The following is a 21,976-nucleotide window of genomic DNA, read 5'->3' on the forward strand; positions in this document are numbered from 1 at the left end:
AGGCGTGGACACCTGCTCAACGTAGAATTTGATTTTGCAAACATTTATTGAGCGCCTTCCAAGTGCCAGGCACTGTGCCAGGGGCCGGGGCTTCAAAGAGGACCAAGGCAGAGATCCCGGATTTGAGGAGGTCCCAAGCCGGGCGGGGGGCCGGGCAGACGCGAGGGCAACTCGCTGTAACAATGCAACGTGCTGGGAAAGATTTATCGGTGCGCGCTGCCCTGGGGCGCGGAGCAGGGAGGCAAGAGAAGTCGCGCTAGGGAGAAGGAAAGCTCGGATCTGCCGGGCTGTAGGGGGGTGGGGCTGCAGAGGGTCGGGGAAGGCGACTAGTGTCCATGGGCTTCTCCTAGGGAAAGAGCTCTGAAATGGCCATGCCAATCGCTGACTTCTATTGTGCTGTCTCTATGCCCAAGTACTCCTCGGGTCGCTTCGCATCACATTAGCCCCTGAGATAGACACCATTATTATTTTGGCTCTGAAGCTGAGGAAACTGAGGCTCAGGGGTGGACGGATGTGTATGGAGGAGAGAGCAGGGGCTGCTGGGTGAGTGAGCAGGTGGTTGTGGGCATTAGAGAGTGAGCAGTGAGCAAGTGGGTGAGTCCCCTCTCCTCGACCCCAGCAGCAAAGAACAGAGCAGCAGATACTGGGAGGGCTGGACCAGAGGTTCAGTCTGGGAGTTGTTCTAGCAGAGCCCATCAGCCAGAGGAAATGGGTCGGCAGCCCCTCTCCCTTCTCCAGCCTGCGGTGCCTGAGCTGGCTGTGAGAGGCAGCAAATGTCATAATGACGCTTCCCCTCATTCCTCAAAAATTATCCACACCAGTGCTCCTCAAAATGTAGCATGCCTATGAATCAACCTGGGGGTTGCTTAAGGCTGGTGTGGTGCCAGATTCTGAATTTATAGCAAGCTCTCTGCTGATGTGATGCCACTGGTCTGCAGATCACACTTGGAGTAGTGAGAGATCACACAAGACACATTTTTAGCTGGGGTGCTTAGTGTTGGAAAGATATCAGGAGCCGTCTGACATAGGGTCAGATGACTTTCAAGAAGTGCACCAAGTGGTGTTGGAACAACTAGATATTCGTCTGTGAAAGGACTCAATCCCTACCTCACACCATATTCAAAAATCCATTTAGGAAGAAATCATAGGCCTACACGTATAGTAAATTGGTAAAGCTACTAGAAGAAAATAGGAGAAAAGTCTTTTCATTCTTGGGGTAGACAAAGATTTCTTAAAAGTTTACAAAAAGCATGGATCCTAAAAACAGTTGAGAAATGGAGTTCATCAAAATTTAAAACTTCTGCTCAGGAAAGAACCACTATTAAGAAAATAGATAGGCAAACCACAGACTGGGAAGAAATATTCATAACATTTGTATCTGGATAATATAAAACAAATTAAAAAAAATAAAGACCTGATATGCTAAAAGAAAATGAATGAAGCCTGGCACAGTGACTCACACCTGTAATGCTAGCACTTTGGGAGACCAAGGTGGGAGGATCACTTGAGGCCAGGAGTTTGAGACCATCCTGAGCAACATAGCAAGACTTTGTCCCTACAAAAATTTAAAAATTAGCCAGGCATGGTGGTGCACACCCACAGTTCCAGCTACTCTGGAAGCTTGAGCCCAGGAGTTTGAAGTTGCAGTGAGCTATGATGACGTCACTGCACTCTAGCCTATGCAACAGAGTGAGACCCTGTCTCAAAAAAAGAAAAAGAAAAAAAGAGTTTAAAAAGTCTTACCATAGAAACACTAATTAATAAAGCTAGAGTGAATACATTATTATAAGGCAAAGTAGACCTCAAAACAAGGAATATTACCAGGGATAAAGGGGGACATTTCATAATGATTAAGGAATCAGTTAATCAAAAAGACATATCTTATGCGTATGAAACCCTAGATGTAACCCTAGATGTGTATGAATCTAATAATCAAACCTGAAGGTGCCTACCAACACCAGAGTCCTTTAATATCACTCTACATGTGGTAGCCAATATGAGTAGATGAGAAAAAGAAATTACATTATTATAAAGAAAGAGGCAGCACAGGTGATACATGGGTGTACCTAGAAACCAGAGAGAATTGACTAAAAAGCCAATAGAAATGAGGAAGAAATCAAATAAGTGGCAGAATACATAACTGATATTAAAAATTCATGACTTTCCTATGAACAAAAATAAAGTATAATGAAAGAAAAAATTTCAAACTAAAATAGCAAGCAAAATATTCAATGTAAAGTTATAAACTTAATAAGAAAAGTGAAGGACCTATTGATACATAGGCAAAAAAACCTTTAAAATCCTATGGAAGGACAAAACATACTTCAAACGGATAGGGAACAGGACAGCTCAATACTGTAAATATGTTCATTCATTCCCAAATGATCTCCAAACTTAATGCAATTCCAATTAAAACATAAAAAGGATTTTCAAAAGGAATTTATTAAATGATACTAAAATTCATCAGGAAAAATAAACATTGGTGAATAAGAGGAAAATTCTGAAAAAGGAGACTTACGGGACCAGGGAGGTGGGATGTAAGGTGTCACTAGCCCTTTCAGAGAAGAAACATTTCAGATGTGAAAACAATTTTTAAAGTTTAGCGCCAAAGAGGCAGTCAACAGCCAGACAAATAGAACAGAATTGAAAGTATAGAAATAGTCTTTATTTATATGGTCTTTTAATTTTTGAAAAAGGTGACATGTTAAGTAAGTGGGAGGAAAGGAATTACTTTTTTTTTTTTTTTTTTTTTTTTCAGAGACAGGGTCTTATTCTGTTGTCTGGGCTGGAGTGCAAGTGATATCTTCATAGCTCACCCCAACCTCAAAGTCCTGGGCTCAAGCGATCCTCCTGCCTCAGCCTCCTGAGTAGCTGGAACTACAGGCACATGCCACTGCACCCAGCTAATTTTTCTTTCTTCTTCTTCTTTTTTTTTTTTGTAGGGGTGGAGTCTTGCTCTTACTCAGGCTGGTCTTGAACTCCTGGCCTCGCAGACCTCCCTCCTCAGCCTCCCAGAGTGCCTAGCCTAGGAATTACTTTTTTAAAAAAGAAAATGTGTGGGGACAATTACAACTAGCTACTATTTATGGAAAAAAAAAAAAAAAAGGAAGAGAAAACTGGGGCCAGCACAGTGGCTCACCCCTGTAATCCCAGCACTTGGGAGACTGAGGCGGGAGGATCACTTGAGCCGGGAGTTTGAGACCAGCCTGAGAAACACGGCCAGACCCTGTCTCTACACAAAGTGAAAAGAATTAGCCAGCCATGATGGCAAATGCCTGTAGCCCCAGCTGTTCAGGAGGATAAGCCAGAAGGATCCCCTGAGCGCAAGAATTGGAGGTTGCAGTGAGCTATGATTGCACCACTGCACTCCAGCCTGGGCAACACAGTGAGACCTTGTCTCTAAAAAATAAATAAATAAATAAATAAAATAGAAAGAAAGAAAGCTGGATCTACCTCACTCCTCACATCAAAATACTTTCCCAATAGATTTATTTTTATCATTCTTGCTATGAGGGAAACATTTCTAAGCAAAATCCAAACCCAAATCTATAAAGAAAAAGGTAGGTATGTATGACTAAATAAAATGTAACCACTGTTATAGACAAAAAAATATTATTTGTAGCATGATATGATGTCATATGCAGTATGATAGAGTTAAATTCCTTAATGTACAAGAGTTTACATAAATCAATAAGAAAAGATGAAAAATAAAAAATGGTCAAGGAAAACACAGTCTGCTACAAAAGAAATACATATAGTCAATAAATGTACAAAAAGATGCACAACCTCACTAGAAATCAAAGAATTCTAAACCCAAATAGAAAGTGATGTCCTTATCACCGACTAAGACAAAAATGTTTAAGTTTGTTGACATCCAGTGCTGTCAAGGATGTGGCGAAATAAACATGTTTACACAGTTGGAAGGAATATTAGTTGGTACAAACTTTCTGGAAGACAACTTAGCTATTTTCACTCAAATTTTATATGCACATGTCCTTTAGCCCAGGGGATATTGGAGCAAGCGGGTTGAAAGGCAAGATAAGCAGAGAGAGAGAGAAAGAAAGAGAGATAGAGATGTTTGGGTGAATGAGAGTTCAGAACAGGACAGAGCAGGTGAGGCGAGGGCAGAGGTGGCCGAGATAGCTGGAAGCCCAGGACAGAAGTCGCCTCACCCAGCCAGGGCTTGGTCAAGGTGCTCTGTCGGAGGAGCAGGAAGACAAGCTCAGTGCCAGAGGAATGAGTAACTCCGGGGTCCATCTGTACAGGGAGAAGCGAGCTTAGGAAGCACGCTCTGGAAAAAATAGAATGCCAACGATCCTTGAAGAGGTGACAGAGAGAATCTGCCTCAGGCTACAGGTGTGTATCATCATTTGCTTTGGCGTTCAGCCCAGACACCGAAGGGAACAAGGAATCATTTCCAAGAGCAGAAATGGGCGCACTCCCAGACACGCGTTGGGATGGCGCCGAGGAAAGGGCAGGCTCAGCTCTGCTCACGTCTCAGTGAGAGGAAGGGAAATTACTGTACGTTTTTTGAGATTTCTGATAACTTTTCCTATCGTTTGTGGGTATTGTTACCCCATTTCCCTTTTTAGAGAAATAGTTTAGTACTGTGGAATAGAATATGTACACAGGAAAGTGCATAAAACAAGGCAACTTCACAAATTAATGAAAAGAGAACACCTGGGTAACCACCACCCTGGTGAAGATATAAACCTTGCCAGCCCCCAGAAGCCCCCTGGGGCTCCTAATAGATCGCAATACCCCCCCCATGCGGATAACCACTTAAGATGACCCTTTTATAGTCATTGCTTCTGTGCTTTGCATTATGGTTTTAACATCTAGGGGTGTGTGTGTATGTGTGTGTGTGTTTGTATCATGATACAATACCATTTCATTTGGTCTGGGTTTTTTTTTTTTTTTAAGACAGAGTCTCGCTCTGTCGCCCCGGGTAGAATGCAGTGGCATCATCGTAGCTCACTGCAACCTCAAACTCTTGGGCTCAAGTGATCCTCCTGCCTCAGTCTCCCTAGTAGCTGGGACTACAGGCATATGCCATGACACCCAACTAATTTTTTTTTTCCTATTTTTGGTAGAGATGGGGTCTCACTCTTGCTCAGGATAGTCTCGAACTCCTGACCTCAAGCGATCCTTCCGTCTTGGCCTCCCAGAGTGCTAGGATTACAGGCATGAGCCACCGCATCTGGCCCTGCTTTCATTTTTTTATACTTTCCAGTTCCCTGCCAAAATGTCAAGCTTGGCTTTTACCTCCTTAAACGCAGTAAAAATGGTTAGGTGAAGGCATCCCTGCACTTTTTAGTGTCTGGAGTCCCCACCCCCTACTGGTCTGTTTCTGTTGTCCACTGTCTCTGTATGTTCTTGCTTATGGGGTCTTGCCCCCTCATATATTTGGTTATCTTTGGTTGTATATTGGGTTGGATTTGAAAAAACTATTTGTAAAAATAATTTGAGGTTTAGGCTGATGCTATTTTCCTCCAGAAAGGATTTTTCATTGGTATCTTTAAAGTACCTAAGAGTAGGGATGGGGAGGGTGCTACCAGACAAGAACCACTTTTAGTTCAAGTTCAAAGCTTGAAGATTCCCAGGACATCTAAATAACAGGAAGCTGAGTGAAAGTCCATTGTGGCCTGGTTTATTTCCCAACGTACAGCCCTTTGGGGTCCCAGCCTAATGTGATACAAATACACCAAATTCCATTCCCAGCCTTGGAGGGCCCTAGACTCCTAGGGCATCCTTGTAGCTACTTCTGAATCAGTAAAGGCTCCCCAGGACAAAAGCCTCTCTCACACTGAGGTCATCTTCCTGGGTTCCTGTCTACTTGCAGACCTCAGCCTGGGAACCCCTTATGCTCTTGTTAGCTCTTCACTGCTTTTTTTTTCTTAATAAACTTTACATTTTGGAAGAATTTTAGATTTATAGAAAAGTTGCAAAGATGGTACGGAGAGTTCCTTCACTCTGTTTCCCCTAATGTAACATCCTATGTAACCACGGTACATTTTTCAAAACTAAGAAATTCACATGGGTACATTGCTATTAACCAAACTCCAGAAGTTATTAATATTCCACTAGCTTTTCCACTAGTATCCTTTCTCTGTTCTGTGATCCAATCAAAGATACTACATTGCAGTTAGGCTTCAATGGTTTTGAGAGAATTTTTAAAATACATATCTGTTTCACCAGCTTCTGAGGGAAGACGAGGCTAATTGCCCATTAGAGCCCTTCCCCACCATTTTCACTGTCATTCTTAGAAGTAAAAGTCCTTATAACAGTCCACATTAAAAACTTGAAAGGGAGTTTTCGGATTTGTTTCAGGGGAGGAAGTTGAAAAATTGAGTTTGCAACAGGCTGTGGTTGCAAGAGCTGTAGGCAGAATGGAGGACGGCGTGTATGAGAGAAAAATAAAAAACTCTGTGGCGTTCTAGGCTATGCTACAGCAACTAACAAACTGCACGATTTCTGTGGCCAAACACAGAGAAGTCTCTCTCTTGCTCACGCCAAGTCTGCAGCAGGCTCGGTGCCTGTCCAGGGCAGCTGTCTCCCAAGTTGGGGCTCAGGAATCTAAATCTTCTCAACTTGTGGCTCATTCGTCTTTGCTGAGGGCACATCTTCCCCCTCCTGAGGTTTCCTTCCATGAGGAGAGAGCCCCACTGGTGTGACATGCTGGGTCTTTCCCCACGCCTTTGCTGATTTGATTGATGAACGTGGAAGGAGAAACAAGGCGCGTGTCACCCAGCCCTTTCCTTCCCTCTCCCTGGGGGGCTACACCACACCTTCCTTACCTTGGACGTCACAGGGACGGCCCCAGCCCAGGGTTGGGGGAAGGGGACTGCAGTGTTGCAGCACTGCCTATGACTGATAAAGTCTACCTAATTCTGGGGTTCAGTATTAGGAAGCCCACTCTCTTATATCCAGACCCTTGTGGCGATACCCGCAAAACCACAGTTACACAAAAGTACACTTATTCTGTAGATTTATTCATCATCTGAGGCAGGCAGTGGTTCTCGACCCAGAATATTTTTGCCTCCCAGAGGGACACTTGACAACAGTCTGGAGACATTTTAGATTGTCACAACTGGGGAGAGAGGGACTCCTACTCTAGCATCTAGCAGGTAGTGGCTAGAGATGCTGCTATACACCCTATAAAGCTCAGGGTAGCCCCCAACAACAGAGAATCATCTGGCCCAAAATGTCAATAGTGCTGAGGGTGAGGAACCCTGCTCTAAGGGGACAAATTACCATCTCGGACCAGCTGAAGTGACTTAGTCCCAGCCAGTCCAAACCAGAGAGGAACTGGACCAGGATGACCATCTAAGACCAAGCACCTCGGTCCCCTCATCCCTGCCATTGTGCCTCCAAGCACCGCCGACCCACTCTGGAGCACGCGGAGCCCTTCACAAGGATGCGATGAGGCTGCCGCCAGCCCTTCTGCCCCGTTGCCGTTCCCAGGCGGGGTGATCTGGGTGGGAAGCAGGCCACTAGGGTCCTCGCCTCTCAGATCCCCGTATCTGTTGGCCCCATCCACCCCAGGGTGTGGCCTGAGGGTAGAACCAGGTGCAGGGCCCACACTAACACCTCACTGACGCCCCTTCCCCAACTCTCCACTTTCCAGCCTGGCAGATCTGTTTCCAATGACGTCCTCAAGCCGGGCTCCTGGGCTGGGTGTGGGGCCGGTGGGGTGCAGGGGGAGGACTTTCCCATTAGACCCTACACCCTCTTTATATAAATAAACATTTAATAATACCTCCCGTACTCTCCTGAAATGACAATCATAAATAACATGCCTTCTCATGCACTTAATTTTTAAAAATCACAATATAATGCCTAAGCTGTACTAGGGAGAAAAAATAGAAGGAAACCAATTTATAACCAAATAACACATATTTCAATATGTCAGTGCTCAGGGCCCGTGACACTAGAAAACATAATGAAGTGCCAGATGCTTGTCCCCACTTATAATAAATAATTTTATTTAAAGCCAATAGGATTTAAGAAAAGTACAAGATTGGAAATTATTCTGTATAAGGACAAAAATAAATAAAAGAGCAGAGATATACTATCAAATGCTAGAATAAATATTATTTTAATCTGTGTGTGTTCTCGTGGGGTATTGTTGTTTTGAGACAGAGTCTCAAAGACTCTGAGTACAGTGGCATCATCATAGCTGACTGCAACCTCAAACTCCTGGGCTCAATCAATCCTGCTGCCTCAGCCTCCTCAGTAGCTAGGGCTACAGGCACGTGCCACTATGCCCGGCTAATTTTTCTATTGTTTTAGTAGAGACTGGGTCTCTCAGAGTGCCAGGATTGCAAGAGCAACCGTGCCTGGCAAATCTGTGTTTTTTTAAACTGCAAAAACGGATTCCCTTTTGAAGTCTGTATATGTAAAAGGAAGTCAGGTTCTAGACTGAGATCATGGTGACAGGGTTTTCACCAACGTGAACAGCTGCTCCTGCCCATTAAATGGCAGCAGTGCCCCCCAATCATTGCAACACCAAAACACATCCCCCCACATTAAATCACACACATACAATCTCCCTTCCCAGAACCACTGAGTTAATGCTTTAAATATTAACCTGCCAAGTGGGTAAAATTCCAACTGTACATTTGGAAAATAAAGGTGATTTTTCCAAGGCAGAAGGAGAATTACAGGAAACATTCTCATTCTTATTTTATTTTTTAGAGACGGGCAGTCTTGCTATGTTGCCCAGGTTGATCTTGAACTCCTGCCCTCAAGCCATCCTCCCGCCTCAGCCTCCTGAATAGCTGGGAGTACAGGGCGTGAGCCACACCGCCCTGCTTTTTACATTTCTGTATGGTGTAAAATTTTGCTTACAGCCTGTTTGAACTTTGCAATCAGAAAAAGACGACAGCTATTTTGGAAAACGATGAGTCAGGGCTCCCTCTAGCGTGTGTGTTTTCTTGTTCCTCTCAAGGAGGATTCAGATCTGCGGTGGGGAAACCAACCACTCATTCGCTTTTTCAGACTCAGTGGGCTTCAAGTCCAGCCTTGCTACGCGGCCCAGCCCTGCTTCGCCCAGCTCTGCCTGCACCGCCTCCTTGTGGCCAAGGGCGGTACGGCGCCCTCCGGAGTTGATGGCGAGGGAGGGGCAATGGGCCCTGCTCCAGGGGCCCTAACCTCTGTACCACCAACCACGTGGCAGTGCGGTTATGGACCACCCCCCTCAGAATAATGGCCCATAAATATATAAAATAAAACACATATGCTTAAAAGTACTAACAGTGAAATGGTTATCAACCTATTAGATATTTATAGTTGTGTAATATAGTAATAAACGTGCTTCGTTATTAGTGCTTTAAATAACCAGCTCTAGTGGCAGGTCTAATAATGATTGTCCAAGCAGTGATGAGTATACACAGTATTTGGAGATATGGGCAACAACTTGATGTGGGGTTTTTGTTTGTTTTGTTTTGTTTGCGTTTTTGTTGTTGTTTGTTTGTTTTAAGAGACAGGGTCTCTCTCTGTCGCCCAGGCTGGAGTACAGTGGAGCAATCATAGCTCACTGCAGCCTCAAACCCCTGGGCTCAAGCGATCCTCCTGCCTCAGCCTCCAGAGTAGCTGGGACTACAGGTGTGCACCACCATGCCCACCAATTCTTTTTCCTTGTATTTTTTTTTTTTTTCTTCTTTTTGTAGAGATGGGAGTGGCTCTCAAGCCATCCTCCCACCTAGGCCTCCCAAAGCCCTGGGATTACAGGCGTGAGCCACTGAGCCCAGATTCAGGATTTTTGCTGGTAAGAAAGTTACAGGTACTGCTAATACTACATTCCTAACGGAAAAGCTAAATATAACAGGTTTGTGAAAGTCAATATGCTAATTTTTTCTCATCCAAATTCATGGACTCCCTGAATTCTACTCACAGAGCCCTTGGGGTGTGTGGACCACAGGTTGAGGCCCCCTGGAAGGGGCGGAGTTGGGGAGAGGTTTGCCTGGGTTTTCAGGCTGAGGAGGTCAGCAGCAGCGCTGGCGCCTGAGCGCTCAGTATAGGGAAGGCAGAGGCACCTTCCAGCGGGGCGTGCAGAGGGGTGACCCACCCAGCCCCTCCCATCCCTATCACGTCCTGGTCTCGTGCTCCTGGAGGAAATTAAAGCCCCGGGGCGGGGAGGGCAGCTCACAGTTCCTGGCGTCTCCTGGTGTCCAGCGCCCACCATGCGGCCTCTGGTCCTGCTGTGGGGCTGCCTGGTGCTCCCAGGTGAGATGGGGAGGGCGGTGGTGGGAGGGATGTGGGGCTCATGCCCGACCTTGCCTTTGGGTCTGCAGAGGAAGGACCTCCTGGGCCAACGTTTCCTTTCCCCAACGTGCACGTAGCGGTGACCGTCCCCAGCGCCTGGTCCTTCCAGGCTTCACCCCACCCCACCCACCCTCAGCCTGAGGTCTCAGAAGGAGCCGGGGCACTTGCTGTTTCTGAAACCCACAGTCAGGTTTTGTCCCAGACCTGTGGGTTCCAACTCCTTTATGTGTGGCTGCCAGAGTAGCTTTAACTCTCTAATCTTCATTTCCCTACCCTGCACCAAGCCTGGAGGCAGACAAGACACCTGCCCCCACAATCTGGTTGCCCAGCATTTACTGAATCTCTTTGTTTACCTTTGAACACTTAAAATCAGGAAGTGTTTTTATAATTGATGCCAGTTGGTCAATTGGCCATGTTGTTTCTTAGTGGTATATAAAATTATGGTGTGTCTTACATATGATGGCATCTTAAATTCAGTGACATAGGGCATCATTATCCATAGATGAGAAAACTTAGAGGCCCAGAAAGGTCAAGCATCTTCCCCCCGGGTCATATAGCTAAGTGGAAGTGCTGAGATTCAAACTCCTCCCACCTCACCCCTGCCCTGCAGCCCTTCAGTGTGCCAGGGTTAGGGAAACAGGAGCAGGGCTGCCCCAAGGTTTCCCAGAGGGGGAGGGAGAGCCTCTTACAGGGCTGTCCCCAGAAGGAGTGGCAAAGGAAAGCCTTCCTTTCTCCCCATAAAATGGAAGCTTCTGCTCTTGACCCTGATACTTGGATCCTGGGAATTCCAACCTCCAGCCCTGCTGTGGTTTCAGGTTATGAAGCCCTGCAGGGCCCGAAGGAGATCAGCGGGTTTGAAGGTGACACAGTGTCCCTGCAGTGTACCTACCAGGAAGAGCTGAGGAACCACAAGAAGTACTGGTGCCCGCAGGTTGGGTTCCTACTCCTCCGCTGCTCTAGCATCATCTACACAGGAGAAGGTGGCCAGGAGACAAGGCAGGGCAGGGTGTCCATCCGAGACAGCCCCCAAGAGCTGGCCTTCACCGTGACCCTGCGGAACCTCACCCTGCAGGATGCCGGGAAGTACCGGTGTGGGGTAAAAAAACTGGTCTTCGATGAGACTTTCCCGGTGTCTCTGTTAGTCTTTCCAGGTAACAAATGTCTCTCCTTCCCCTGGCTGAGGGCCAGGAGGTGCAGAGGGAAGAGGGCGGGGCCGTCAGGACTAATCTTGGTACTGACCTTGTGGGGCCTCTCTATGAGTCAGGTCAAGTGTGGAGCAATGTTTGGGCATTGGCTGTGCTGTTTGGGTCTCGCCTGTTCTTTCACTCTTGCTGCCCAAGGTCATGCCACTAGTAAGAGGCAGAGCAGGATGGAACCCAGATCTGTCCAGGACTATGCTCAGGGGCCTTTCCTGTCTGCCCAGATGTGCCAGAGGGAAATTGCCGGGGGTTGGGGACAAGAATGGACATCTCAGGGAATACAGAAGACTCGTTGCCTGGTGTGAGAGAGATTCCTGAAGCCCCCTGAGGCTGGGCCAACCATTACGGCATCCCTACCCAGCCCACAGCGTCACCTAAGCCCTGGCCACGCTGGCCTCACCCTGCTTGTGGCCTCAGCTCCCCTTCTTTGCCCTCCTTGTCCCCAGATCTTGAAGTCCAGGGAGAGGTTCTGAGGTGCCTGGGAACCAGCCTCTGGGTAGGATGCCTGAAGAAGGGCCTTGCTGAGCTCAGGGACACTGGGGACAGGGGATAGAGCACCTGTCCAGGTACCTGAAACCCAACCTGGACCTGCTGAGCTAAGGAGAAAGAAGCCAGGGAGAGCCCAGGGGAGTGGGAGCCCCAGTTGCTGGTCAGTGAGGGCGAGGTAGGTCTTTGTATCCCCATTTCATAGATGGAAACTGAGGCTCTGAGAGACTAAGTGATTTGCGCAAGGTCTCTCAACAGGAATTGGCGGAGCCAGGATTCAAATGCAGGTCATTGCTGGCTTTGGTGTCTGCTCTTTCCCTCTCCTGGCCCCATAGCTGGGACTTATCCCAAACCCAGGCCACATCCCCATCATGAGTCTTTATTTTAATTCAGAGAAACAAAGTTAAACTCACCGAATAATAACAGTAGCATCAAACCACATTGAATCTGCTCTCCATTATTTACAAGATTCTCTGATCTCTTCCAATCTTACCAGCATTCCCATGTCATTTTTACCTAGCTGTGATCAATTGTACCTATATCTGAGGCTCTCCTGTGTTTTATGCTTACCCTCATTAATAATTAGTTATTTGTGTATGACATATGCATTATCCCCCTGCGTCGGATCTTGTTGGCCTCTGATGACAGTCATGACGTTGAAAATGAAGAAGACTATGGCAGAGGTGTGCTGGTCAATGTTTAGCAACAGGCGAGGGTGCTCTAATTCACAGTGTTTGCGAAGTTCAGTGGTGCAAATGCTCCTGCCATGGCCAATTTCCAGCCATCGGCAGTTTAACAACTGTCTTGCAAAATTCCCGAACAGTTAACAATTCGCTCTTGGGAGCCAGCATGAGCCACCTCCAGCCCCTCATGGAGTGCAGTGAAATGTTAGAAGAATTTCTGGGAGTGTCAGAGCAAGACAAATGTACCGACTGTGATTTCTTTTATTCATCTTTGCCTTGGAGGCCCTAGGCAATGAAATATGACACAATAAAGAAGTATAAATGTTGGAAAGGAAAAAATAAATACTCTTTATTTGCAAAAGATTTGGATCACCTACTTAGAAAAATCCCAGAATAAACTGACATAGTATTACAGATTGAGTATCCCTAATCCCAAAATCCAAAATGCTCCAAAATCTGAAGCTTTTTGAGCACCAACACAATGCCCAGTGGAAATGCCCCTTGGAGCATTTCAGACTTCAGATTCCTGGATTAGGATTGCTGAACCAATGAATGCAATGCAAATATTCCAAAATTAAAAAGAAAAATTGAAATCCAAATCACATCTGGTCCCAGGCATTTTGGATAAGGGACACTCAGCCTGTAGAATAGAGAATGAGGAGATCACGGATGGACATGGGGAAGTGGGGGGCTCAGCAGCTTCTGGGGGACTGGTCACACCAGGTTTCTGCCCACTGTGCTGAGCACAAAGGATAGGCGTTTGGCCCTTGAGGAGTCCCAGCCTAGTGGGAAGACCCAGTAAACCAGTAACTGCGGTGTAATTGCATGAGCATTGATGGAGGTGTGCACAGGGTACTGTGAATGCCCAAAGGAAAAAGGGACTTGCTCCTTCTGGGGAAGACATTATGGAGGAGTTGACTTTTGAGCTGGTACTAAAGGGCAGAAAGAAGTGTGTTAGGCAGAGATGGAAAGGCGAGGGAGGCTTCACACGCAAAGGAGCCGCATGTCAGAGGCAGGGGGTGGGCAGCAGGCTTGCTTAGCAGGGAATGGAGGGCCAGAGCACCCGCTGGGGAAGAGGTGAGGCTGACAGGCGGTTTGAAGTCTGAGTTTAAAAGGCCTTGAAAGGCATGCTAAAAAGTGTGAGCTTCGACAATGGGGGCCACCAACTGTTCTGAAGCGGGAGTGACAGGACACGGTGTGGATTTGGGAGACCAAGTGGCACCAGTGAAGGGTGGCATGGAAGGAGCAGACTGAAGGGCCAGGGAGAGGGTGATGGTGGCATCAGAGCTGAGGGTCTAAGCTAAGTGGGAGGCCAAGGCCCCTGCAGGAGAGGAAGACGCCGATCAGCAGGAATCTGCCCCAATTGGCGGAGGTGAGAAGATGGCGGTGGTCTGCGCTGAGGTCGGGGGTGAGAAAGTGGCTGGCTGCTCCCGAGGAAGGAAAAGGGGTTCAGAACAGTGGCTCGTGCAGCCCCTGAGAGCAGCCTGTCCCTTTCCTCTAGGGCCCTGCTGTCCTCCCTCCCCCTCTCCCTCCTTCCAGCCTCTTGCTACAAGGAGCCCGCAGCCCAAGGCAAAAGGTTGGCAAACGCAGCCCCCAGAACTGAGTGAGTGAATGGTTCTTCCGCCCCTCCTCCCCGCCATGTACAGAAACACCCACTGAGGGCCTCCCTGGTGCCCGCTGCTGCGCTTCATGCCTGAGAGCTGGATTGTCCAGCTGTGGAACTGGAGGCTCCGTGGGGTTAGGTCACTTGCTCAATGTCACACGGGCAGCAGCAGAGCCTGGAAGTGGTCACAGCCTGACCCCAACGCTCATGTTTTGCCTGCTCCATCCAGGGTCTGGGGGACAAGCTAGGAGGGCCAGGTCTTAGTCCCTGACCTCTGGACTTATCCCTGCCACCCTGCCCTGCCCCGTCATCGTGGCTGTTGAAGGCAGGCAAGGCCCCGGCGGGGCGTGGTGAGGGGGGAGTCGGCATTCGATGGTGATAAGGGCCTGCCCTTCTGGCGAGGAAGGAGGTGACAATTGGCCAGGGCTGGAGGAGGAGGATGGGAAGTTGTCTACTGAGTGGTCATTGTAATGGGCCATGGATGTGGGGTGGGGGTGTGATTGCACCTCCCCACAGGGAGGACAGGCTGCGGGCACAAAAAGAGACTGAACGCCATGCACAGGGGTGCAGTGCGCCTGGTATATGATGTGCTTGCTCCAAATGGCTTCATCTGGGCCTGTTTGCTTCCTGGGTTGTCTTTTAGATGGGGGTGTTCTGAGAAATTGGTCTTGGGGAGGCCAGGGGTCAGGGGTCAGAGGTCTGGGGATGCTGGGATTTTAAGGGTCAGGGGAAGGTACTGAGGCACTGCTTTTGGACTTGTAGCTTCTCCTGGTCTCTACCCAACAGTCACCACAGCCAAGCAGGGGAAGACAGGGGCTGAGGCCTCTCCGTTCGCAGGGACCTCCCCGTATGGGCACGCAGGAACCTCCCTGTACACAGGAACCTTTCTGCATGCAGGAACCTCTCCTCACGCAGGGAGCTCCCGCCCAACCGTGCAGCTGGACTCCACCCTCACAAAGGACACCAGGTCTGTTCCCAGCAGCAGCAGCAGCTCCAAGCCCAGGTGAGCCCGAGGCGACCAAGGTCACCTTTCAGGCCATCATTAACCATAAGGCGTCTTTGAGCAAATAACAACTGACACTCCTTCCTCCGAGCAGACACGTTCTCTTGTCATAGCCACAGCCTGCAGCACAGACGGCAGATTTCAACCCCCATTCACCCGACATAAGGGCCCTTGAGCAGTGGACAACCTGCACTACAGGACCCAGCAGCCCTGCTGTCCCAGACTCAGGGACGGCCACCCAGTTCAGTAGCTTTTGCCTGTACACTTTCCACTGAGTCCTGTGTCAAGCATGAAAATATGGAATCCAAAAGAAAAAAATGTTTTTGCTTACCCAACTGCAGTCCCAACCTGAAGGATGGGTGCAGGGGGTTATAACTGCACTCAGCTACTGATACCCAGGCAGCCTCTGGCAGGTTCAGGCCCAGCTGAAAGTGAATCCGATGCTGAAAGTTCAGCAATGTCGGGGGAGTGGGGTCCCTTCCCACCACTCAGGGCTGACCAGGCATCGGGGCCCTGTGCCCTCTCATCTCCCAGGAGAGACAAGGGACATGGCTGGACTCAGAAGATACATGTTGCCCACGTCCCCCGGTGATGCCACCCCAGTACAAGCCCTGGAGAACTTCCTGCACACCACTGTGCTCAGTCTCCTCCAGTGTTGGTCTCCCCCGTGTGAAACTGGGCCGCTCCTTAGTTACACAGGATCGTGGAATTTAACAGCTAATGCTGACATAGTGCCTGGCGTGGGGCAGGCCCCGAACTAAGCACTTTACGTATCCCAACCTGTCTGATCCTCACGACAGCCATTTTACAGAGAAGGAAATTGACACCCTGGGAGATTTAGTCACTTGCCCAAGATCACCCATCTAGAAAGTGGTGGAGCCGGGGTTTGAACCCAGGCAGTTTGGCTTCAGGGTCTGCGCTAATTAAATGATATGTGTCAAGTGCCAATGGCAGTGAATATTCTGCCAGCCTTGGCCGCACTGATTTGGATTCCACACTAGGGTTTGGCTTTCTCGGCCTGTGCCTGGGACCCCAAAGGGCACAGCCTTTGGCTTATCTCATGACAGCCACTGGGCTCCTTCCTTCTCGCCTCCAGGGTGTCCATCCCACTGGTCCGCATGTTGGCCCCAGTCCTGGTGCTGTTGGGCCTTTTGCTGGCCGCGGGTCTGATCGCCCTGGGCAGCCGCACGCTCCTCCGGAGAAAGGAAGGTGAGCGAGGGCAGGTGGGAGGAGGGTGGGAGGCTCGCTGAGCCAGGGGCTCACTGGGACCCGCAGCACCCCTGACCCTGGAAAGACCTTGTGGGCCCCAGGGTGTCCGGCTGAGATACGGGCATCAGGAGCCCTACTCGTCCCTGCTGAGGGAACTATGAGGCAGTGGACACTGTGAAGGAGCAATGCAGACGGGCAAGTGTGAGCGTGAGGGGTTCTCAGCTTCCTCCTGTCTGCCCGAGCCCAGCAGTCTCTTCTCTCCCTGTCCCTCCCAGTGAATCCAGTCCCATCTCCGCAGCTCCAGCTCCTGTAGGGGACTGACTGCCAGGGGGAACGCAGGACTGAACACTTGAACTTGAGCAGGGCAGACATTGTGGCCCCACTCCCGCCACTGGGTCTCTAGGGGTGCTCAGTCCTTTTCCTAGGTTTGGATTCAAATCCCAGCTCTGCCACTTTTTAGTTGTGTGACCTCAGGCAAGTCACCGAATTGCCCTGAGCCTCAGTTTCCTTAAGTCATGGCTATACATCAAACAGAAATAGCATACCAGCCACATATATAATTTACATTTTTCTAGTATGAGCAGACATGGTGGCTCATGCCTGTAATCCTAGCACTTTGGGAGGCTGAGGCAGGAAGATAGGTTGAGCCCAGGAGTTTGAGGCCAGCCTGGGCAATAGTGAGACCCCATCCCTAAGAATAATACAAAAATTAGCCAGGCATGGCAGTACACACCTGTAGTCCCAGCTACTCAGGAGGCTGAGGCAGGAGGATGGCTTGAGCCCCGGAGTTTGAGGTTGCTGTGAGCTATGATGACACCACTGCACTCCAGCCCAGTCAACAGAGCAAGACTTTGTCTCAAAATAAATAAATAAAAATAAATAAATAAATAAAATTTTCCAGTAGCCACATGGAAAAAAAAGTAAAAAGAAACTAGTGTTGTTAATTTTAATAATATAGTTTATTTAACCCAATATATGCAAAACAACATCATTTCAACATGCAATCGATATAAAAATATTAATAATGCATGTTACACATCCATTTTTTTCAGATTAAGTCTTCAAAACCCAATGTAATTTGAAGTCGTCACATTTCAGCGCCCCATGGCGATATGTGACATGTGGCTCCGGTGCTGGATGGCACAGATTTAAAGGATTGACTGAAATAACAGCAATAAGAGTTACCTGTCTGCAGCCTGTGTCACTTATATCCTTTAATCTCCTCAACACTGCAGAGCACGCCCATTGTACAGGGGAGGAAACTGAGGCACAGAGCGGTTAAGCAGCTTGCCCTGTGTTTGCACAGCTAGGCAGTGGGGAAGCCAGGAAGGCATCTGCAATGTTGTCCCAGTGAAAGTGGTGGGAAGTGGGGTGGGGGTTAGTCCTGGGTCTTGGAGTGACCCCAAGGAAGAAGCGTCAGCTTTGCCTATCTCCCCAGGTCCCCTCAGAGAAGTCTGAGGAGCACACAGAGTGGGAGCATTCCTGGTCACAGCCTCAGAGCTACGTAGCACCTTGCCTCTCAGACTGTGGTCCCCAGCTAACAGCAGCAGCATCCCCTGGTAGCCAGTTAGAAATGCAGACTCTCAAGCCGCAACCTACTAAATTAGAATCTGTGTTTTAAGAAAATTCCAGGGGTTCCTGTATGCGCATTAAGGTTTGAGAAGCAACGACCTTAGTACACAGATTTGTTTCCCCAGCCAGTTTCGGGCCCTCACCAGGTGATCCCCAGGTACTGATCTCAGAAGGCTGCGTCATTCCCGAGGGGCCGAGCTGGAAGGGCCTCCTCCTCCCACCCTGCCTGCCAGCTCCCTCTGGGAATGCCCTGCTCCTGGGTGTAGGGAGGCCAGTCCACCTCTCTGGGAGCAGCTGCAGGCTACTCCTGGCTACTCCTAGCTTCAAGGTGCTCCTTTTGTGTCTCTTTCAGCTCAACTGGCCGCCGAGACACAGAGGAATGAGAAGCTCTCCCTCTCACTCTTGGTAAGAACAGAGGCAGGCCAGAGCCCAGCTCAGATCCCCTTGGGGCTAGAAGTCGAGACTCCTGGGCCTGCCACTATGTCTTCCTACCCACCTGGTCCTCCGTGTCTGACCTAGAGGCCAGGCTTGCTCCCCAGCCTGGAGCAATTTGTGTGAGCCCCGAGACCAGCCCTTCGGGGTGTGGGCCCCACAGAGTGCCCATCCTCACCCCCAATTTGCCACCAAGTGCCAGGCAGGGTGTGCACAATTAGCCGTGTGAGCCTCCCTACCTCCAGGCCAGCAGCTTCTTCCTCCCCTCCCCATTTAGAATCAGAGAACATCAAAGCTGGATCCAGGGGAAGCCTTTCTCTGAGTTTGGAGCAAACCCTTTTCACAACACCTGGTTATCAGGGAACTGTTAGAATCGCACTTTCCCAGGCCCCAGTTCCAACGGGACCCCATGGAGGTAGTTTCTAGTGCTTTTGCAAAAGATGAAACTGAGTCCCAGAGAGGGTAAAGTTCTTGCCCAAGGTCACACAGGACCCAGATTTCTCAACTCCCTGCTCTCCTCTTTCCAGAACACCCTGATGTTTTCTCTGAGCCTTCCTTGGCTCTTAGACCAAGGTGGCATGGCTGCGCTGGGACCCAAGCTGCGGGTGGCACTCTGGGGACCAGGGGACAGAGGGAATGGGGGTCCCAGTTCCCATCTTCCTGGAGCAGGGAACCTGCCCCAAGGCTACTGCTGCTGGAAGAGACTGTGCCCTCCCATGCCAGCACTCCCGCGAGGGGCCAGCACAGTCACACCTCAGGAAACAGAACCTCCCCCCCTCCCCGCCCCTACCTTGCTGGGCCCCTCCTCCCTCATCTGTTTACTGAGATGCCTCCACTCTGATTCTCTTAAACTCCAGGGCAGGAAAGGGGGGCTACTATTGCCTTCTTTCCTGGCGCCAGTGAGGACAAAAGACAAAGGCCTGACCACCGCCCCCCCTCCCCCTGGGAGGGTTTAGGGTGGGAATGGGATCTTGGGCTTAGGAAGCAGCTGTTGTTGTCTCAGGAAGCTCAACAAGGCCAGAGGTGGTGGAGGGGACTGAGGGAAAATTGATGGAGACAGACAGATGTATGGACAGGGGTCACCATGGCTCCCTACAGAGCCCGGCCTCCCGGCTGTGCATCCTGGGGCCTGGGGCTCACGCCACTCAACTCCAGAAGAGGGGCTGGGTATGGGGAGGCCAAGGGCACCTGTACCAGACACTTTGTCCCATGATGCTGCCTCCGTCCACTCTGGGAAGGGCTGCCTTGGACTTTTTCCTGCCCATGGCACCTGGCCCTGACCCAACTGAGGTAAGAGGGGACAGGAAATGGCACAGGACCAGTGGGCAGAAGGGCTCTAGGGGGCAACCCCTTGTTGGGGGAAAGATGGAACGGGGCTCCCCCAAGAGGGCCCACATTGGAGCTAAGTGTTCTTCCCCTCCTTGCCCCTCCCTGCCTTGCCCGCCCCCTCCCACGTTTCCCTCCTCTTGCCTGGGCTCAGCTCGGCTCGCAGACCATCCCTGCTGCCAAGAATGGGCTGTTCTGACCATGTCTCTGTTACAGCCGCTCGGGAACAGTCAAGACCTGGAGGACGCCGTGATCCACCTTGCAGGGCCCATGGCCTCTCTCGAGACCCGAGCCCTCTGCCAGCCTCTACCCGGAGATCCAGGACCTGAGCCAGGTGGGGACAGAAGGGCCTGGGCGTCTGGGCCACCTGACCTGACTCCACTCTGATGATGCCAGGAAGTCGGGGAGGTTCTTTCCTCAGCAGCCGCTCCCCAAACTCCACCTGCCTGCATCTGCCCACCTGCTCCATTGTAGACATAAGCCCAGGCTGTTTCACCCAGGAAGCCTGGGCTCTTGGCCTCGTATCCTCTTTTTTTCCGGTCCAGAAAATTCCTGCATAGCTCGTTGGGAATCACGGCTCAAAGAGCCCTGGGCTGGCAGGATGCCCACAGCTGTGGCCAGAGCCTGGCCCAAGGCCTTGAGGGTTCTCCCCTGGGAGGGGTGGACTGGGGACAGGGGAGCATGAATCAAAGCCTGGGGTTCCGGGGAGGAGAACTTGTTAGGTCCCGTGCCCCTGCAGGTGGACAGAGGCCTGGACCTTGTGGGAAAGGCTGGGGCAGACACAGCGGCTACCTAGAGACGACCCCCGGCTGGGCTGGGCTTCCCAACCCCACTGTTGTCTTCACAGACTACAGAGGAAGAGGAACCCCCTTCCCAGGACCCCGAGGGGGACATGATCCCGGTGCCCCCCTTCCACATGTCTGAGGAGGAGCTGGTCTTCTCCAAGTTCATCTCCGTGTAGCTGCAGACGGCCTTCCTGGCCAGGCGGCCGTGAAGCTGCACTGGCTCCCACAAGCTTTCAGCCTTCCTCCCCACCCTCCCCCAGCTGCCTTCCTGCATGCCCCAGCCTGACTTAGAAGCGTTCGTTAGCCCTGGAGCCCCAAGTGGTGGCCTCACAGTTCCAGCTGGAGACTGGGACTTCCCCATATGTCCACCCCTGAGCATGGCACGCAGCCGCTGGACCCTCACGGCGCCGGGCAAGGCTCAGCAGGTCTGGTCCAAGCTTGTGTCTGCTCCAGGAGACCCCTGGGGCCTGGGTGCCAACATCAGCCCCACCGTCCTCCCTTCTCCTCCCTTCCTGGCACCTGACTCGGCACCACGTTCCCTGCACCAGCTGGGGATGAGCGGGGAACGCGCTGGAGTTCGACCGGATTCTGGCTTCTCAAAGCGTGGCTGTGAACCACCAGCATCCCAGCCCTCAGGGAGCTGTTGAAAATGTAATTCCTGACCCACCAAAGCCGTCTTTGAGGCTGGGCCCAGGACTCTGCGTTTCTGAAAAGTACCCCAGCAATTCTCACATTCAAGTTTGAAGACCAGCCAGCCTGATGAATGTTCAGACCCTTGCAGCTTAGAGTCTACATGAGTAGGTGTGTAGGGTCCCCCGCTTGCCCCATATACGGTCTGCTCTGTCCACAGCACCGCGACCCAGCTGGGGGCTTCCCTGGGTTCCCCCCTGAGTCTGGGCCCAGGCCAGGAGCACATTGGAAGGGAGCAGCTGCCTTTCCATTTGCCTTCCCCAGCCGTGCATTCCTGCCTTGCAACAATGGTGGAGGAAACCTCGGCTCCTTCTTTGTCTGGGAAGGGTCACTGCCTGTGGGTTCTGGTGGCTGGGGAGAGGAGCAGGAAACCAGAGTGTGGGTGAGGGTCTAAAAAGGAGGAAGGAGGGGACAAGGCAGGAACCTGAAGGCGACCCTGAGTCTAGCCCCTGAGAGAAGGGGTGGGAGGTGGGGGTAGCGTAACAGAGCTACTGGTTTTTTTCCTTTTTCTATTTTCTTTAAAAAGTGCAATGGGGGTTGCTCAGTATGCAAAACTTAGAAAGATGGGGAGAAAAAAAGGAAGGAAGGAAAAAAAGTCTCAGTATGCAAAACTTAGATGGGAAAAAAAAAAAAAGAAGGAAGAAAAAAAAGTCACGGGTAGTCTCACCCCTCCCGAGGGACAATCATTATTTTATCTCGTCGTATTTCCTTCCACTCTTCTT

General features: G+C 50.3%; 1 protein-coding gene across 2 annotated transcripts; it reads left to right on the top strand.

The window, feature by feature from the left end:
- Window positions 1-10,178: 10,178 nt before the first annotated feature.
- Window positions 10,179-20,815, top strand: CD300LG (CD300 molecule like family member g). 2 transcript variants are annotated; one of them, XM_069481494.1, is made up of 7 exons: window positions 10,179-10,227; window positions 11,082-11,417; window positions 14,136-14,237; window positions 15,000-15,240; window positions 16,337-16,449; window positions 18,374-18,426; window positions 20,627-20,815. In XM_069481494.1, exons 1-7 carry the CDS (start codon window positions 10,185-10,187, stop codon window positions 20,738-20,740), a joined length of 1,002 nt encoding a protein of 333 aa, XP_069337595.1. In that variant the 5' UTR covers window positions 10,179-10,184; the 3' UTR covers window positions 20,741-20,815. The 2 variants fall into 2 exon arrangements, with proteins under 2 accessions (XP_069337595.1, XP_069337596.1); XM_069481495.1 differs by lacking the exon at window positions 14,136-14,237 and having other exon boundaries at window positions 15,153-15,240.
- The last annotated feature ends 1,161 nt before the right edge of the window (window positions 20,816-21,976 follow it).

The sequence above is a fragment of the Eulemur rufifrons genome, chromosome 9 (genome assembly GCF_041146395.1).
Source record: "Eulemur rufifrons isolate Redbay chromosome 9, OSU_ERuf_1, whole genome shotgun sequence".
NCBI classification, from domain to species: domain Eukaryota; kingdom Metazoa; phylum Chordata; class Mammalia; order Primates; family Lemuridae; genus Eulemur; species Eulemur rufifrons.